Here is a 15,977-nt window from a genome sequence, read left to right as displayed (position 1 = left end):
TTGAATATATGTAGCCTACGTACTTTTGTTGGCGCAGCTTAAGTAGAATACTGTTTTATTATAAAAATAACAAAATGTCGGGTGGGGTCCAGCATTGATTTGACATTTTCTTAATGTACAACTATTTTTAATTACCAGAACCATGGTAGGAGGTTTGCTGATTCTTACTCCAGTCGTTGGAATTCCGTGGATGTTTGGTATAATAATCATTTTTGATGATTCTGAGACAATGCAATACATATTCGTTATTTTGAATAGCACGCAGGGATTCTTCATTTGGTTGACGCAGTGCTTTTTTAGCAATGAGGTAATTATAAGCTTAACACAAAAGCGAAAAGGGGAAAACGTGCTTAGCGATGAATACTGGCGAAAAATATTTACGTGCCTAATATAGTAATAGTACATCATCCATTGCGACTTTAATACCTATAGCCAAAATAAAGAAACCATTAAAGTACATAAGCAAAATATGTATTTTAATTATATTACAGGTAAGACGTGCAGTGAAGAAGAAATTGAGCAACAGAATAGGACCTGTCTTTGATAACACCAGTGCGAATACTATTAACACACGTTCAACGTCCATCGAAATGGAAGGAGAACGAGTCATTTAAATTTAGGGTTTAACATGTAGATCTAATTAATGTTGTATTTTACGTCACAAGCACATTGTACATATTATAAAAACGGACAGGATTATCTAGACCAGCCATAGTAAACTAATTAGCACTGTTTATAGAGATAAACTTATTATTATGTACAGTAAGAAGAAGTAAATTTAGCCCATCATGAAGGTAAACATGTCCTGAATACGACAAATTCACTCGATAATTTACTATACCAATAGTAATACTATTCATTATAAAAATTAAAGCTATATATTGTTTGAAGGTTTGCATGGCGATATCAAATGTTGATATAACGTTAGCGGTACACCAAGTTTAATTTAATTTAATAATATAAATTGCAATCATAATATTGATATTTTAATTAAATTGAAATTGAGCTGATCTATGTTTATATATATATATATCAAAAACGGTTAACAATGAAATACAAATATATATATTTGTATTTATTGTTAACCGTTTTTGATGTTGCATTGTTTTAATAACTATTGAGTTTACTAAACCAAACGAAAACAAGACATTATTGAAAGATCTATAAGGAATTCATCAAGGGTCATAACACAAACATTGTTTATTTTAAATGATAATAATAATGATATTTTCTTCTTTTTTTATTTTGCCTTTATTATTATATAATAAAGAAATACAATTCCTGGTTTCTTCAACGTCCGCAAACGAGTAATTTTTTAAAAGGAATAATGCTTATGATTGAGTATGATTATTTCTATTTATTTAGGAATCTTATGTTGAATGTATGAACTGAACTGAGCAATGGCAAAAAAATATAAGACCATGGGTTCCCGGTTGATTTTTAGAACGCTGTTTGCTTACAGTTAGGCCTTTCTTTGTGAAATATCATTCAGATGTCAAAAGTAAAGCTGTGTTCATCCTTCAATATGTGGGAAACTAGGTGTTCGCAATTTTAGATATACATAAATTAAAATACAGTAGAATAGAATAAATCAATATTAAATATTTCCAATGAAAATTATTTAATTTCAATTGCTGTTATTTTTAGTGTAAATTGTGTTTTCAATGAGTTTCTATTTTTGGCAATATATGCCTTATATTTCATTTCCAAAAATAATAAAACTATCCTATGTTGTAACCAACTCCCCTTGTCCGATTATTCATTTGATAACCATTAAGGCACATTTATATCTGACTATTAAAAATGAAAATTGACTTTTTGTTCATACTGGTCGGTCGGTTCTATTGTTTTGCTTCTATTTGAGTAAAGGCTGCGTTATATCAGTTGTGCGTAAACCGCTCAAGTGTTCAGATTGTGGGGTTGTTTTTGTCAATCTAATGAAAGTTGCTTATAAAAAGACAAAAATAAACGGTTACATTCAACCAAAAAACCCACTTAGGCCTACTTGCTTTAAATTACAGTTTTCCCGGCAAATAATTTGTTTTGCGATCCAATTTTTGATAAAAGTGAATTACTATTATGTGACATTTAGTAAAATGGCATATTAAAACATATATCTTTAACATTGCTTTTGTGTAATTAGGTAATGAATGTAACCCCGGACAATTTCAGTGTCATTTTGGAAACTGCATAGCCAAAGGTTATATAATTATGTGATATTTTAGATCCCATACTGGAATGACCTTTGACCTTGACCCCAAAGACAATTCAAATACATTATTCTGAATCTTTAGGGTCATATTTATATATATGTGTTTAATACATTCTTATACCAAATTCTTTATGGTTTAAGAGAGTACAAAGTTGTAAATTGGCAGCCATTTTGATTTTATGAAAATTAGGTCATTTAAAATGGGTGATCAGGGTAGATTTTAGATATAATAATAATAATATATGTATATAATTGAGCATGTTTCAGCAAAAAAAACTAACTTTTGCAATTTGTTTGACTCTAAATGCAGTATTTAAAAAATGATAACCAGATAATGGCTTTCTAAATAAATAGTAAATTTATATTTTAATGATAGAATATCTTATCTTGTACTCTCGTTTTTCAGTGTAAATTGTGTTTTCAATGAGTTTCTTATTCTAAACAATAAAACTATCCTATGTAATAACCAAGTCCCCTTGTCCGAGTATTCATTTGATGACCATTAGGGAACATAATGTGTGTGATATCTAGTCATTAAAAAAATGAAAATTGACTTTTTGTTGATACTGGTTGGTAGGTTCTAATATCTTACTTCTTTTAAAGAAACGGCTGCATTATAAAACATCAGTTGTGTGTATTTAGAGACGTACGGTAAACAAATGAAGTGGGTTTTTGGCAATTTAATGAACGTTATTTTGTTTGTTATTACTCCTATGTAGTAAACCCAGGTGTACGGATGCTGGTAGATTTATTTTGTACACGTCTGACATCATAATGTTGAGATTTGTTTTTTATTTTGTCGGCCTATATTATGCCATTGGTAAGTGTATTAATAATAATTTCTAGTTTTCAGGATTCATAACATTTAAAACTAACATTAAACAATTGTCTCACATATGCTACGGCCACAAATATACATAAGAAGCTACTTTGGTAATTTTTACTGTCTTACTTTTTTTCAAAGGCAATGAATGTGTGCCCGGACAATTTCAATGTCCGCTGGGAAACTGCATAGACAAAGGTCGTATATGTGCTAATGGCAAGACTTGTGATCATCTAAACTGTTGTGAGTGTTGTTAACACAGTTTCTTGGTTACGAATAAGTATACGAATTTAAATCGAAGGTATAAGTTTAAGGTTTAGAACATTGCCACTTACTGTATGATTATGACAATTGTGTTGATCACAAATGAATAAAACCTCCACCACACTTTCAGAATGTGTTTTACCTTTTAGAAATCGCGCCATGTTGTACCACAAAATATTATTTCAAACAATCTTCACACTTGCTTTTAGTAATCTTATTATACAAATTGTTTGCTTTGCACAGACATTAATATTATATTGCATAACAATTTTTGTTACAGGGCAACATGTTTGTAATGATGAACAATTCGAATGTTTTGGTGGTGGATGTACACCCAAGGCCTCCGTATGCGATGGATTTTCTGATTGTTTGGATGGATCGGATGAATTCATGTGCAGTAGGTGTAGTTATTTTGTCTAAGAAAGAGGGTTGTCGATGTTTGCAATTAACTAGGGCCGTATAGTAGGCCTAAGCTTGGATGATCAATCTCTTGTGAATAGTCAAATTACTCATGTCATTGCGTTGCGTCCTAGTGGGAACCAAGCTTTACAATTTTAAGCCTGTGCCACGTGGAAAACAATAATTCATTGATTACGTAATGATAAGATAAGGAAAATTAACGGGTCAATGCGTGCGTTCTTCTAAAAACTGGTAAGTTTGAGATATATGACTAACCGTAATGTTGCTACGATCTTTCTTCTTTTTTTAATGTGTACGTATTTATATATTCGTTCGTTTGGATACTGACAACGTTAAACGATATTTCATGAGAAAAATCTCATTTTTGGTGAAAACAACTTATCTTATAATACTAACTTATATAATTATTCTAATTCATTCGATTTTGTAGATGTTCATGAATGTAATGCATATCAAGTTCGATGTTATTCTAAATGTATTCCAGTATACTATGTGTGTAATGGCTCTCCTGATTGTTGGGATTTTTCAGATGAGGAGAATTGTCGTAAGTTTATTTCCAATTTACTTGTGGCATCCCTCAAATGACGGTCTATGGTAATACAGCTTTGTTTCTCTGCCCTTTGTCTTAATGTCAATGTATCGATATTGTAAAATCGTCAAAAAAAAGAAAATTTTAGGAGATATTTTATTTATATTCTCATGAGGCTATCCGAGGTGGAATAGTGGGTGCTCTTATGTAAAATACGACAGAACATCAGACTAATTAGTATTGGAATTATTACTTTTAAATCGATTTTTATATGATATTCCGAATAAAATATTGTCTTCCAAATGTTTGTAGTCCAACCAACAAACTTAAATAGTTTTTATTGGTGAAACTATTTTGAAACAGTTTAATTTTTTTCCTGCAATTTTTCAGCTGATGATGAATGTAACGAGTTCCAATTTCGATGTCTAAGTGGACACTGTGTTGATCAACTTTATGTATGTGATTCTATCCCTGATTGTGGAGATTCTTCAGATGAGCTGAATTGTTGTAAGTTCATTATAACATTTGGAAATACTTTAGTCAATTTATAAACAATTTGAAATTGGTTTTATGGAGCGGATAGCCGAAGCTGTACAATATGTTGTATAGTTGTCCACCAGTTTGTGCAACTTACGTCTACTTGTTTTATAAAGCATGACGTACATTAAGATGCAACATTAAAACAATCACAGGCTTTAGTTATTGGATTAAACTAATTTCCCCGCGGAGCAAGTACAGTAATATGCGAGTGTTCTGCTGCTGTATTACAAGTATTTAGTACAGTTAGACTCGTTTTTAAATGACTTGCGATAGTCGGCTAGACTCTATCGAGTGACAGCTCTTATCAACACATATTGGTCGCATTGTAACTCTAAACTAGTCCATATTACTGGCATAAATACCATCTTGTCTTTGTAGATTTCCATGAGTGCAGTGGATCTGAATTCCGATGTCTAAATGGGCAATGTATTAATGCTTTAAATAAATGTGATGATGCCATCAACTGTAATGACCATTCAGATGAGGAGAATTGTTGTAAGTTGATATTTGAAATACTGTATTTGTTAAAATTACGTTCTTTTAGCGATGTGCAAACGTAAGTAAAGTATCTCGCCTAAGGATACAAGCAATGCGGCGAGAGTTGAATTCGAACCTCGATCTCACGTCCAACACACTGCGCCCTTAGTCTTGCATTATGACATTCAGTAAAATATGTTTTGATTTTTTAATTCCGAAAGACAACCTCTACAGCACTGAACTAGCAGTAACGACAGGATCACGTTCAATTGACAGTGAGTATAGTATTCAAAACAAATGCTACATAATAAATATATACGAATCTATACTATATAAATGTATTTTAATTGTCATTTTCATGACTAAAGACATTGAGTAGTTTATTAGGCCTCCTGGTTATTTTTCAGTATTATATTCTTTTTACATTGTGACAATTACACAATTATATTAACAGTATTTGTTTTTCTCATAACACCACTAAAGTTTGGGTATGTAGGACACGATCAGTTCCACGCCCATTAACAGACACCGCGCGCCGAGGACAATACGTACATAGTAGTACTATTGGTATTTGTCGCATCCAGACATAAGATTAAAGGACTGTTACGAGTTCTTATCTTGGCAAGACAAGCTCAGCGTCCTGTTAGATTACCTTTGCGGCGTTAAAAATCAAGTTATTTCAGAAGTAGGCCTACCCTAACTTTTAAAAAAAACCATACAAATATCATTATTTTTCTTTTGTGTGTAATAGGCAGTCAGTGTAGACCAGACCAGTTCAGTTGTGGACATAGGAACTGTATATCTATAGGTTTGATATGTGATTCGAGAAATGATTGTGGTGATGGTAGTGACGAAAGAAACTGTGGTAAGTAATTTACCTTCGTTACGCGACACAACGCAATTAGGACGTAGTGGCAACGGTTAATTGACCAATAAGCGACAGTCCTTCATGAGAAAGGAGTAAAACTGGAACATCCCCACTCGAACAATCATGGCACCATTTCTTCTAGACATTGCAAGGTTAATGTTGGCTAAAATGAAATATGAAAATTGTCAAAATGATATTAACCAAAATAAAAGTTTGACCGGGGTTCGACACTATGATGCTCCTTTTTTTTAAATGGTTGAGATACCCGTGCCGTTTTACCCAAACGAAATTACGTCATGGAATATCTCGGATTGAATATATGTTTAATCTCACAGCGCAACATGTTTGTAATGAGCAACAAGTGGCATGCGCAGTTGGATGTAAGCAGAAGGCGTTTGAATGTGATTTTTGGGCAGATTGCCCGGATGGAGCGGATGAGCGCAACTGTAGTAAGTTTACTCTTTTGTATTATCATATTAAGTATAGTATAAGAGAGAGATCACTGAGGTTCGGATGAACAAGGACATGGGGCATCCGAAAAGGGGCAGAATAAATATGAGAAGGAATGAAGATGGGACAGGAATTAACATGGGACAGGAATTAACATGGGTCAGGAATAAACACGGGTCAGGAATCAACATGGATCAGGAATGAAAACGGGGAGATGGGTGACAGCACGGGCCAGGGATAAGCACGAGGCAGAATAAACATGGGAAGGAATGAAGATGGGACAGGAATGAACATGGGTCAGGAATGATCATGGGACAGGAATGAACACGGGTCAGGAAACAACATGGGTCAGGAATGAAAACGGGGAGATAGGTGACAGCACGGGCCAGGGATAAGCACGAGGCAGAATAAACATGGGAAGAAATGAAGATGGGACAGGAATGAACATGGGTCAGGAATAATCATGGGACAGGAATGAACACGGGTCAGGAAACAACATGAGACAGGAATGAAAATGGGGAGATGGGTGGCAACACGGGGCAGGGATAAGCACGAGGCAGAATAAACATGGGAAGGAATGAAGATGGGACAGGAATGAACATGGGTCAGGAATGATCATGGGACAGGAATGAAAACGGGGAGATGGGAAGCAGCACGAGGTAGGAATAAACACGAGGCAGAATAAACATCGGACAGGAATGAACAGGGTTTAGGAATGAACACGTGGCAAGAATGAACACGGGGCAGAATAAAAACGTAAACATGTGACAGAAAATGAACACGGGACAGGAATGAACACGGGGCAAGAAGATTGGGCAGCAATAAGTGAGATATAATATATTAACTGTTGGCCAGGTATTATCTTATTGAATAATATATCTTTGAACTTTGTTAATCAATAGATTATGGTGAATGTAATGAATATCAGTTCGACTGTGGTGGATATTGCAGACCCAAAGCACTACTGTGCATTGCTCAATGCAGTTTGGGATTACATTGCCTCAATGGTAAGTAGCTATGATTACAAGCTCTTTTTTCTATTGAAATTTAAGTTGCATAGGTTGTTTACCTTGCATAGCTTGTTTACATTGCATAGCTTAAATGCAAAAAAATACACCAGTTAAAAGGTCAGGTCAAGTTAAATCAGATATAACTGTGAAACCTATCGAAGTTATATCGGAGGTGTATCGGTGCTATATTGAAGCTATCAACAACGCAGAGGTATAAAGCGTGCTTCACACTAGAACGCAACGCAACAGACGACGCAACAGTGTTGCAAACATCGCGCTACAGCTTGGTTCCCACTAGAACGTAACGCAAGGACGTAAACGCAACGCAAGCGTTTTAACCAATGACAAGCGAAGTTATAGACAGTTAGCAATCACAAGCGAATAAGCCATCGCTTATGATTGGTCAATTCACTTGCGTTGCGTTACGTCCTTGCGTTGCGTCGCTAGTGGGAACCACGCTTACAGCATGGTCCACACTAGATAGATTTCACGCAGTTGGGGTAAACACAATTTATTTAAAGTGCATTGTCTTACGTTGCGTGGGCTGCGTTACGTTGCGTCGCTAGTGGGAACAACGCTTTAGAGAGAGACCTACGGTATAATAAAACATAGAAAACATTGCATTTTTTAGGTAACCATGAGTGTAATGAATTCCAATATCGATGTACAAGTGGGCAATGTATTGTTGAAAACACAGTATGCAATTACATTAATGATTGTGAAGACAATTCAGATGAAGAAAACTGTCGTAAGCAAAAACATAGACATCATTTAATAAAATCTCTACTCAAATAATAGCAAACCACACAATAGTTTCGGAATAGTTAGGAAAGAAGGATCACTATACATGTTCTGAACCAGAGCCGTAAACCAGCAGGGCGTTGGTAACGTTTCAATCTAACAACTTTTTTAAAGGACACACTACAAAAACACATTCTTATTTGTGTTGCTGTTGTTGTTGTTGTTATTGTATTGTACCTGTAGTAGTAATAATTATCTTATAGCCCAACTACCTTTAAATGATAAAAAAAAGATGCAAAAATAGGACAGGACAAACTTATTGACACATCAAATTAAGAACCCATTCTAATTTGTGGTGTTGTAGTAAATAGTCCACAAATATGTTACAACCCACGGCAACCACCTTTAAAATGATTTAAAAAAAAGATACAATAACACATTGTAACATTTATGTAATTTTTTATAGACAATTGAAAAGGTTCTAAAGAAGGAATTTACAGTAAGTTCCAAGAAATAAAATCTTTCTAAATTCTCGTAACAAACTCTACGTTGATTGTAGATATGCTAGAAGTTAAAGATACCGCATCACCATCGAATTCTCTTCTTGGTGTCAACGGAAGCACAACAAGCTCGAATGAACTTTCTACCCAACAAATAACTTCCATCTCAAATTTTGAAGAAGGAACTGTTATAGACAATCACGAACTCAATACTGACCTAACAGTAACCATAGTAGCAACAAGTGACTCGACTAAAAACGCCGATGACGTCACGACCATACAAGAGACAATTTCCTCAACTGACGGTAAGTTCTTTTTCAGTAGTCCTACCCTGTCTTGTCGATGTCAAGATCTGGCGCCATTATTATAACATAGTAAATCAACACGATCCTATAGACTATCACAAATCCTACAGCAATAGCAAATCAGTTTTCTTTCTGTACTGTATAATTTCACATTATATTTCAGTCAATTTTGAAGCTGAATCACCACATTTTTCTTCTATTATTGTTGTTTCTGAAACATCAATTGTCAAAGTTTCTACTACGGCTAAAGGCAGTGTCAAAGGTCAGTAAAGAAAAACGACAAGTAACAAAGCCATATAGATGGCTGCAGTCGCGTGCTCATTAGTGTTTACCGACCGACCGACCAACCTACCAACTAACCGAAATTACTGAACATGTAAAACATGTTAAAAATGTTGAAATGTTTAAAAACATTTATATTTTTTAAAATTTACACGTGCGTAGCCTGTCACATTTGACGTGCTCGTATAACGTAATTTCGAGTTGAAAAGTAAGTCAAGAAAACAGAAATCGGGCAAAAAGAGTGCGCAACAACATTTAACGCGCAGTGCGCGCGCACAAATGTGCGCACTCATGGCAATTTTGTAAACGCTTAAAATTGCCTGAAACGTACTCTTATTTCATCGAAAATAAATTTTTAAAATTTTAAGCGCGCGTACGCATTCGTTACATGCGCTACGCACGTAATTGTATTGCCAAATGATGATTTATGCCCTGAAATTTATGAGTACCAAATTTTATTTAATTGTGATTCATGGTTGTGAAGATATGATTACAAACGTGATTTTGTTAAATCGTGCGTAGACCGCGTAATTTTTTATTGCGCACCGTGAAAACATAACCACATCGATTCTTGGCCATAAGGAATATACTGTGAAAAATTGACTTAGCTAGATTAAACTGATATCAAGATAAGGTCAGAAAGCGATAAAACGCATAGTGATACCGGACCGACAGACAGACCGACAGACAGACCGACCGACCGACATAGTGAACTATAGAGTCTCGTCCACGCGACTAAACCGACAGACCGACAGACAGACCGACCGACCGACATAGTGAACTATAGAGTCGCGTCCACGCGACTAAAAATATGTACGTACGTAAATTAAACATAATTGTAATACTTATTAATCAACTGATCGTCAGACTATGATCTAATTGAATTTAAATGGGTAGGCTCACCCCAGTGTCTAGTGCACTCCATGTAACCCAACTGTGTGAACCCATATAGCTCCGGAGAAGGTTTTCGAAAATATAGGCCTAACTAATCAATTTTTCAGACGGACCATACAAACTTGTTGCAAGATTGACAGAAGCAGAACAAATAACTAAACGGAAAACTGTGTAAGTTAAATGGCAAATGATTGAAAGTTAAAGGTATTATATTTGTCCTCAGGCTTAACCGGAAACTGAAGAAATTCGAATTAATAATAATAATAAGTTCTTTAACGTACACTAAATTCACGGGACCAACGGCTTTCCGTCCCATCCGAAGGGCGAGTAAATGAGAGTACATCATCTTGGATACAGTTAGTATGGTACAGATATGCTCGGGCACCCATTCCTATCACATGCGTCCGATAGTATCATTACATCATTACTCTAGATCTCCGGTATATACATCCCATCGTTCAGAATACAACCCTTGATCTGAGGAGAACCGGTGCTTCAACGCTGTATTATTGAATTATTATTAAATACATTATAATAAAAGACAACCCGTTTTGTTCTTTTACTATCGCTACCTAGTACTGTCGATATTTTCATAATGTGAACTTACTTAAAAATATTTCTATTATTCTATTTTCAGAGAAGGAGAATTTCTCCCAAGCGCCTCTGACATTGTGGAAGTTATCGTTTACGACAAAAATAACAAGTCTATCAGTACGGAATGCGAGATAGTGTTCAATAATATTACGGTAAAGCTATTAAAGTTATTTTAAAGCAACAGAAAAAAAATTTAAAAAACCTTAACTTATGAGACCAGAACTAAGGAAAGTGAAGATTTTACAGCTTTATTGTGTCTTACTAAATCTGATATCAATGATGACCATAGATTTAAAAATAATATAGTTAAAATTAATATTCTGTAATATTTTATTGCAATGAAAAAATAATTGTTTAGGCATAAGAACAATAAATAAACTTCCGTGTCAAATGTAATGCATTGATGAATTCCATCCATATTTCAAATAATTTATCGAAATAAATCGATAACTTAAATTAAATCGATAAATTGGTAAAGTGAAGTTTTGGTACAAAAATTAACTGATTGAATAAATATTATTGTTGAAGAATTTAGCTACAGAAAACGAAACGGATGTTTTACATTTACCAGTTTGCCATTTTACACATGGAGGACCAAATTCGTAAGTAAACTTATCTTTGTTTATTTTATTATATTACGTCATAGTAGGGCAAAACATCTGATAGATTAGTACTATATTTCTTGTAAGGTACAGAACGATTATTATTCATTTTAGGACATGGTCAACAGAGGGATGTTTAACGGTGTACCAGTACGATTATGTCATCAGTGGTGTGACGTGTACATGCAATCATCTGACGTCATTTGTGGTTCTCATAAAACCGAACTATGTGAGATTAAAACTTTACTCAGTCAAATATTTGTTTTTGTTGCTATACCAAATGTAATATTATAACGAATCACCAAAAAAACCCAGAAAAATACATTAAAAACACAATTAGTAATAATAGAAAAAACAAAATAAATACAGTACTACGTTAATGATAAATCCGATGTCTTTTATAAAACCTGGTAAAACAAATTAGAATGGTTAGTAGATAGTAATGAATGGTGTAGTATTTTTATAATAACAGTTAGTAAATTAAACATATACAAATAGCCATATTTTGTTAAAATTAACAGATTTGCACGTATCGCCAGGCAACCATGACAATAAATAAAAAGATGTCACTGAGAAAATATTAATAAGCTATTATTCTTTTAATGGCCTTACTTGACAAAAAACATCTTTCATTAGCGCCCTAATCATTTTTTTTGTTGGTTATTTAGAAAAATTTACAAAATGAGAAGAGGGCAATATCTATGCTTACAAACATCACAATTGGAATTTCCAGTGTTTTTCTCATAATAACGCTTATTACGATAATCAGCATAAGGTAAGCTAATTGGTATTTGCGGTGCTGTTGTCGAAAGTAAAGCACGGCATTTGTATCCATAGGCCTATCACCAACAAAAGGTTTATTCTAGGTCACACTTTTCATAAAATTAGTTTGAATTCTGTGTCTGTTTATCCTGTTAATATTAATTCTGAATTCAGTCACTACTTCGATTCGATTCCTATAATCAACTTCTTAATTTGAATTGTGAACGAGTTTGTTTCCCTTTGCCTGTGTTCGTCGAATAAACAAACTACACACGACAGAGTTAATTCAAATGCATGATTAATTATTTTAATATTGGTCATTTTGTAATTTTAGTTTGTTTAATACACATAGGCCTACTTTGTTATATGTTTTTATTTCAGAGAACTGAGAAATTCCGACAGATATAGGTTGTTACGTCATCTGGTAATCGCTTTACTTTTGGTGCATTTTTTCTTTCCTTTCTTAAATCTAAATGTAAGTTCTCCTTTTTTTCGGATTTAAGTCGTTTAGAAAAGCTGATCCATTTATGATGTTACATTTATTATCATTAGAGATTATCATTATTATCATAAAACACGATACTCTATAACAAATTTATTTACAGTCTAAAAACTAGTGCACAGGCAATGTACAGACAAATTGTGAAATTTTTCTTTCCTAATAGATTCGTAATCAAGTTGCGTGTGCTTTTCTTGCTGGGTGTCTTCACTACAGCTTGATGGTAGCGTTCTTTTGGATGTTGATTATGTCAACAGATATATACATAAAGATTAAACACTCATTTATGGATCAAGAAAAACGATTTGTTTACTGTCGTTACATCGGTTGGATTGCACCCGGTATTGTTGTGTTCATAACTGCGTGCGCAACAAGAGAAAACTATGCATCTGATGGGTAAATCCTCTATTTAATATATATACACAGTTGATCTGAGCGTACACGTGTACCGTTATCTAAGAGTGAACGCGCGCGTGCAAAAAATGACGCGCGTTCGTGATGTTACCGACCGCCATATTAAATCAGCCAAATAAATAATGAAGAAGAATTGTTCATTAGACTGAAAAAAACTGACCAGAACCTGGAATGTTCGATTTGTATGAAAAGCTTTTCCAATAAACATTAATCGCATTTGTTTGGTTTTAAAACTATTGCAACTCGATGCATAATGTAGCCTAATTTATGCATTTTTAATTGAATGCAATAGTTTTTTTTTCGTTCTTAAAAGAAACAAATACACTTTCTGTATATTTTTAGATGTTGGTTGGACACTGACTCGGGTGCAATATGGACTTTTATTTCCTGTGTCTGCATTACTATCATGGTAAATATTGTATGTATGTATGTAAATGTATTACTCAGTATCGGTGAGAGGTGAAGAATTTGGAAGTTACATCAATGTGTTGCTATACATTTTATTTTGTAGATCGTTCTTGTTCAGATGACTGTTGTTGGGGTTTTAATTTACAAGAAGTCTAAGCTACCAAATCAGAGTAAAAATGACATTGACACTCTTAAACGGCTGAGGTAATTTTAAAAGACATCGAAATTAATAAAATTGATAAATATTCAATTGAGCTACGATATTTTCCGTTTGATTTTACTTATTGGGACTTTGCCACTTTCAAAACTCAAAAGAAATGTATTACCATTTTTAAGACACATCTTTCTTTTTTTCCAGTCTGTTTTATTCTCATAAAATATTTGTAAATTAAAAGAAATGTTCTTTTTTATTGTTGTTTTGAAAGAAATAAATGTTGAATTGAACTTGAATTGAATTGTATTGAATATGTAGCCTACGTACTTTTGTTGGCGCAGCTTAAGTAGAATACTGTTTTACTATAAGAATAACAAAATGTCGAGCAGCATTGATTTGACATTTTCTTAATGTACAACTATTTTTAATTACCAGAACCATGGTAGGAGGTTTACTGATTCTTACTCCAGTCGTTGGAATTCCTTGGATGTTTGGTATAATTATCATTTTTGATGATTCTGAGATAATGCAATACATATTCGTTATTTTGAATAGCACGCAGGGATTCTTTATTTGGCTGACACAGTGCTTTTTTAGCAATGAGGTAATTAACGTGCGCATACAATCCGTGATAATTAGTATTACTAAACAGATACATTTTTCACCTGTGGCGTTTCATACGTACAACAAATGACGCCCGGATCATAGTTTTCAGACAAAAATCTAAACTTATATATGACTATATCATTAAAAGACAATAACTACAGACTTTGGGCATGTCTACGTCATAATCAATGACTAACTACTGACTTTTGTACGAACGGATGTAGCCTAAGTCTATTTCTGTGTTTTTTGAAAACAATTAACACGATTATCACATGCGTACTTTACTATCAGCAAATGTATTTTATTTCACTTATATTACAGGTACGACGTGCAGTGAAGAAGAGTTTGAACAACAAAATAGGACCTGTCTTTGATAACACCAGTTCTAATACTATTAACACACGTTCAATGACCATCTAAATGAAAATAGAGGAGAACGAGTAATTTACACTTATTAACTTGAAGAACTAATTTAATGTTGTATTTTACGTCATAAACACATACTGTACATCAAATGATACTTTTTAAAGCATTACTTGTTTAGCACTGTTATTTATCAATTTATAGTGAGATAACTTATGTCAACCGAACATAAGTACAGTATTTATTTATTTTTATTTTTGTATTTAAAAATATATTTATAAACACGAACACGAGCTTTATAGAATAATGACTGACTGTCAAAAGTACGTTTTTAATCAATTTTTATCGTATTTTTATTGCCATTTTGTTACTTATTTTATATATTTAAATTACTTTTTTTAAATGTAAAATAACGAATGCAAATATGGTTTTAAAAACATCAAAATCAATCATTTTATGTATATACAGCAAATGTTTTTATTACAACTACTTTTAACGTTGTAACATATAAATGAGAGGAAAAATATGCTTAAAATAAAAATATAATATTTATAACAGAGTATGATAATAAAAGTGGGACGAAACCACACAAGACAAAAAAATTAATTAAATAAATAAAAACATATTTATTCAGGTATAGATGTAGCACCTGTTTTACATTTTGTCCTCCTGCGTGGTTCAACCATGGAGCTATTATAGCTCCATGGTTCAACCAACACGGTTTTATTTATTATTGTTTTATTTTATGGCAGTTTGTAGTCTCCATTTTTAAAGATTTTAATTTTGTGTATGCACATATGCATGTTGTGTAGAGCCTCTCGAACATTTAGGTAATCCTGCATTTGTTCTGTTTGTTTTGTTATATTGTTGGTGAAATAAATGATATGATATATATGATATATGTATTTAAAGAATGTTACCCAGATATTTTACTGAATAAATAGTAACAATTACAGAAAATTCAGTGTTTTGATTACAGATAAGGACATCTTATATTCATTTCAAGACATTAAAACAAATATTTGGTAAACAAATTCCAAACACTATCGAAAGATAAACAAGCACGAATGTGCGATACTCGGGGTACAGCAAAAGAAGCTGTAATGACGTCATAAGACCGGATGTAACGTCACATACACATCAATAACCTCGCTACCAAATACGGCTATACGGTACCATCTTCGAGACGTGATATGGCTGCATCCGGTTTGAAATTAAAAAATCCGGCTCTAAAGCTTTGAGGACATGTCCCTGTAGTAT

The 15,977-nt window shown here is 33.4% G+C and overlaps 3 protein-coding genes and 1 long non-coding RNA gene across 4 annotated transcripts in view; all 4 read left to right on the top strand.

Moving 5' to 3' along the window:
- The window catches only part of LOC144852571 (uncharacterized), a 121,177-nt gene that overhangs the window by 88,397 nt on the left and 16,803 nt on the right, over positions 1–15,977 (top strand). The gene's annotated exons all lie outside the window — the stretch shown is intronic.
- On the top strand, positions 2,945–4,860 carry LOC144853024 (uncharacterized). Its single transcript, XM_078711081.1, has 5 exons — positions 2,945–3,032; positions 3,177–3,278; positions 3,580–3,696; positions 4,150–4,263; positions 4,639–4,860. The coding sequence occupies exons 1-5, from the start codon at positions 2,987–2,989 to the stop codon at positions 4,797–4,799; spliced, it is 540 nt and encodes a 179-aa protein (XP_078567207.1). The 5' UTR covers positions 2,945–2,986; the 3' UTR covers positions 4,800–4,860.
- On the top strand, positions 5,343–8,808 carry LOC144852252 (uncharacterized). Its single transcript, XM_078710030.1, has 6 exons — positions 5,343–5,540; positions 6,017–6,130; positions 6,469–6,582; positions 7,486–7,590; positions 8,225–8,341; positions 8,801–8,808. Exons 1-6 carry the CDS (start codon positions 5,444–5,446, stop codon positions 8,806–8,808), a joined length of 555 nt encoding a protein of 184 aa, XP_078566156.1. The 5' UTR covers positions 5,343–5,443.
- LOC144852014 (adhesion G-protein coupled receptor D1-like) lies at positions 8,744–14,783 on the top strand. Its single transcript, XM_078709690.1, has 13 exons — positions 8,744–9,139; positions 9,303–9,401; positions 10,423–10,486; positions 10,953–11,061; positions 11,432–11,511; positions 11,626–11,740; positions 12,180–12,286; positions 12,655–12,748; positions 12,939–13,168; positions 13,529–13,595; positions 13,698–13,798; positions 14,184–14,352; positions 14,676–14,783. The coding sequence occupies exons 1-13, from the start codon at positions 8,896–8,898 to the stop codon at positions 14,772–14,774; spliced, it is 1,578 nt and encodes a 525-aa protein (XP_078565816.1). The 5' UTR covers positions 8,744–8,895; the 3' UTR covers positions 14,775–14,783.

This window comes from Antedon bifida, chromosome 9 (assembly GCF_963402885.1).
Source record: "Antedon bifida chromosome 9, ecAntBifi1.1, whole genome shotgun sequence".
NCBI classification, from domain to species: domain Eukaryota; kingdom Metazoa; phylum Echinodermata; class Crinoidea; order Comatulida; family Antedonidae; genus Antedon; species Antedon bifida.
This window is presented reverse-complemented; position numbering and strand designations above follow the sequence as displayed.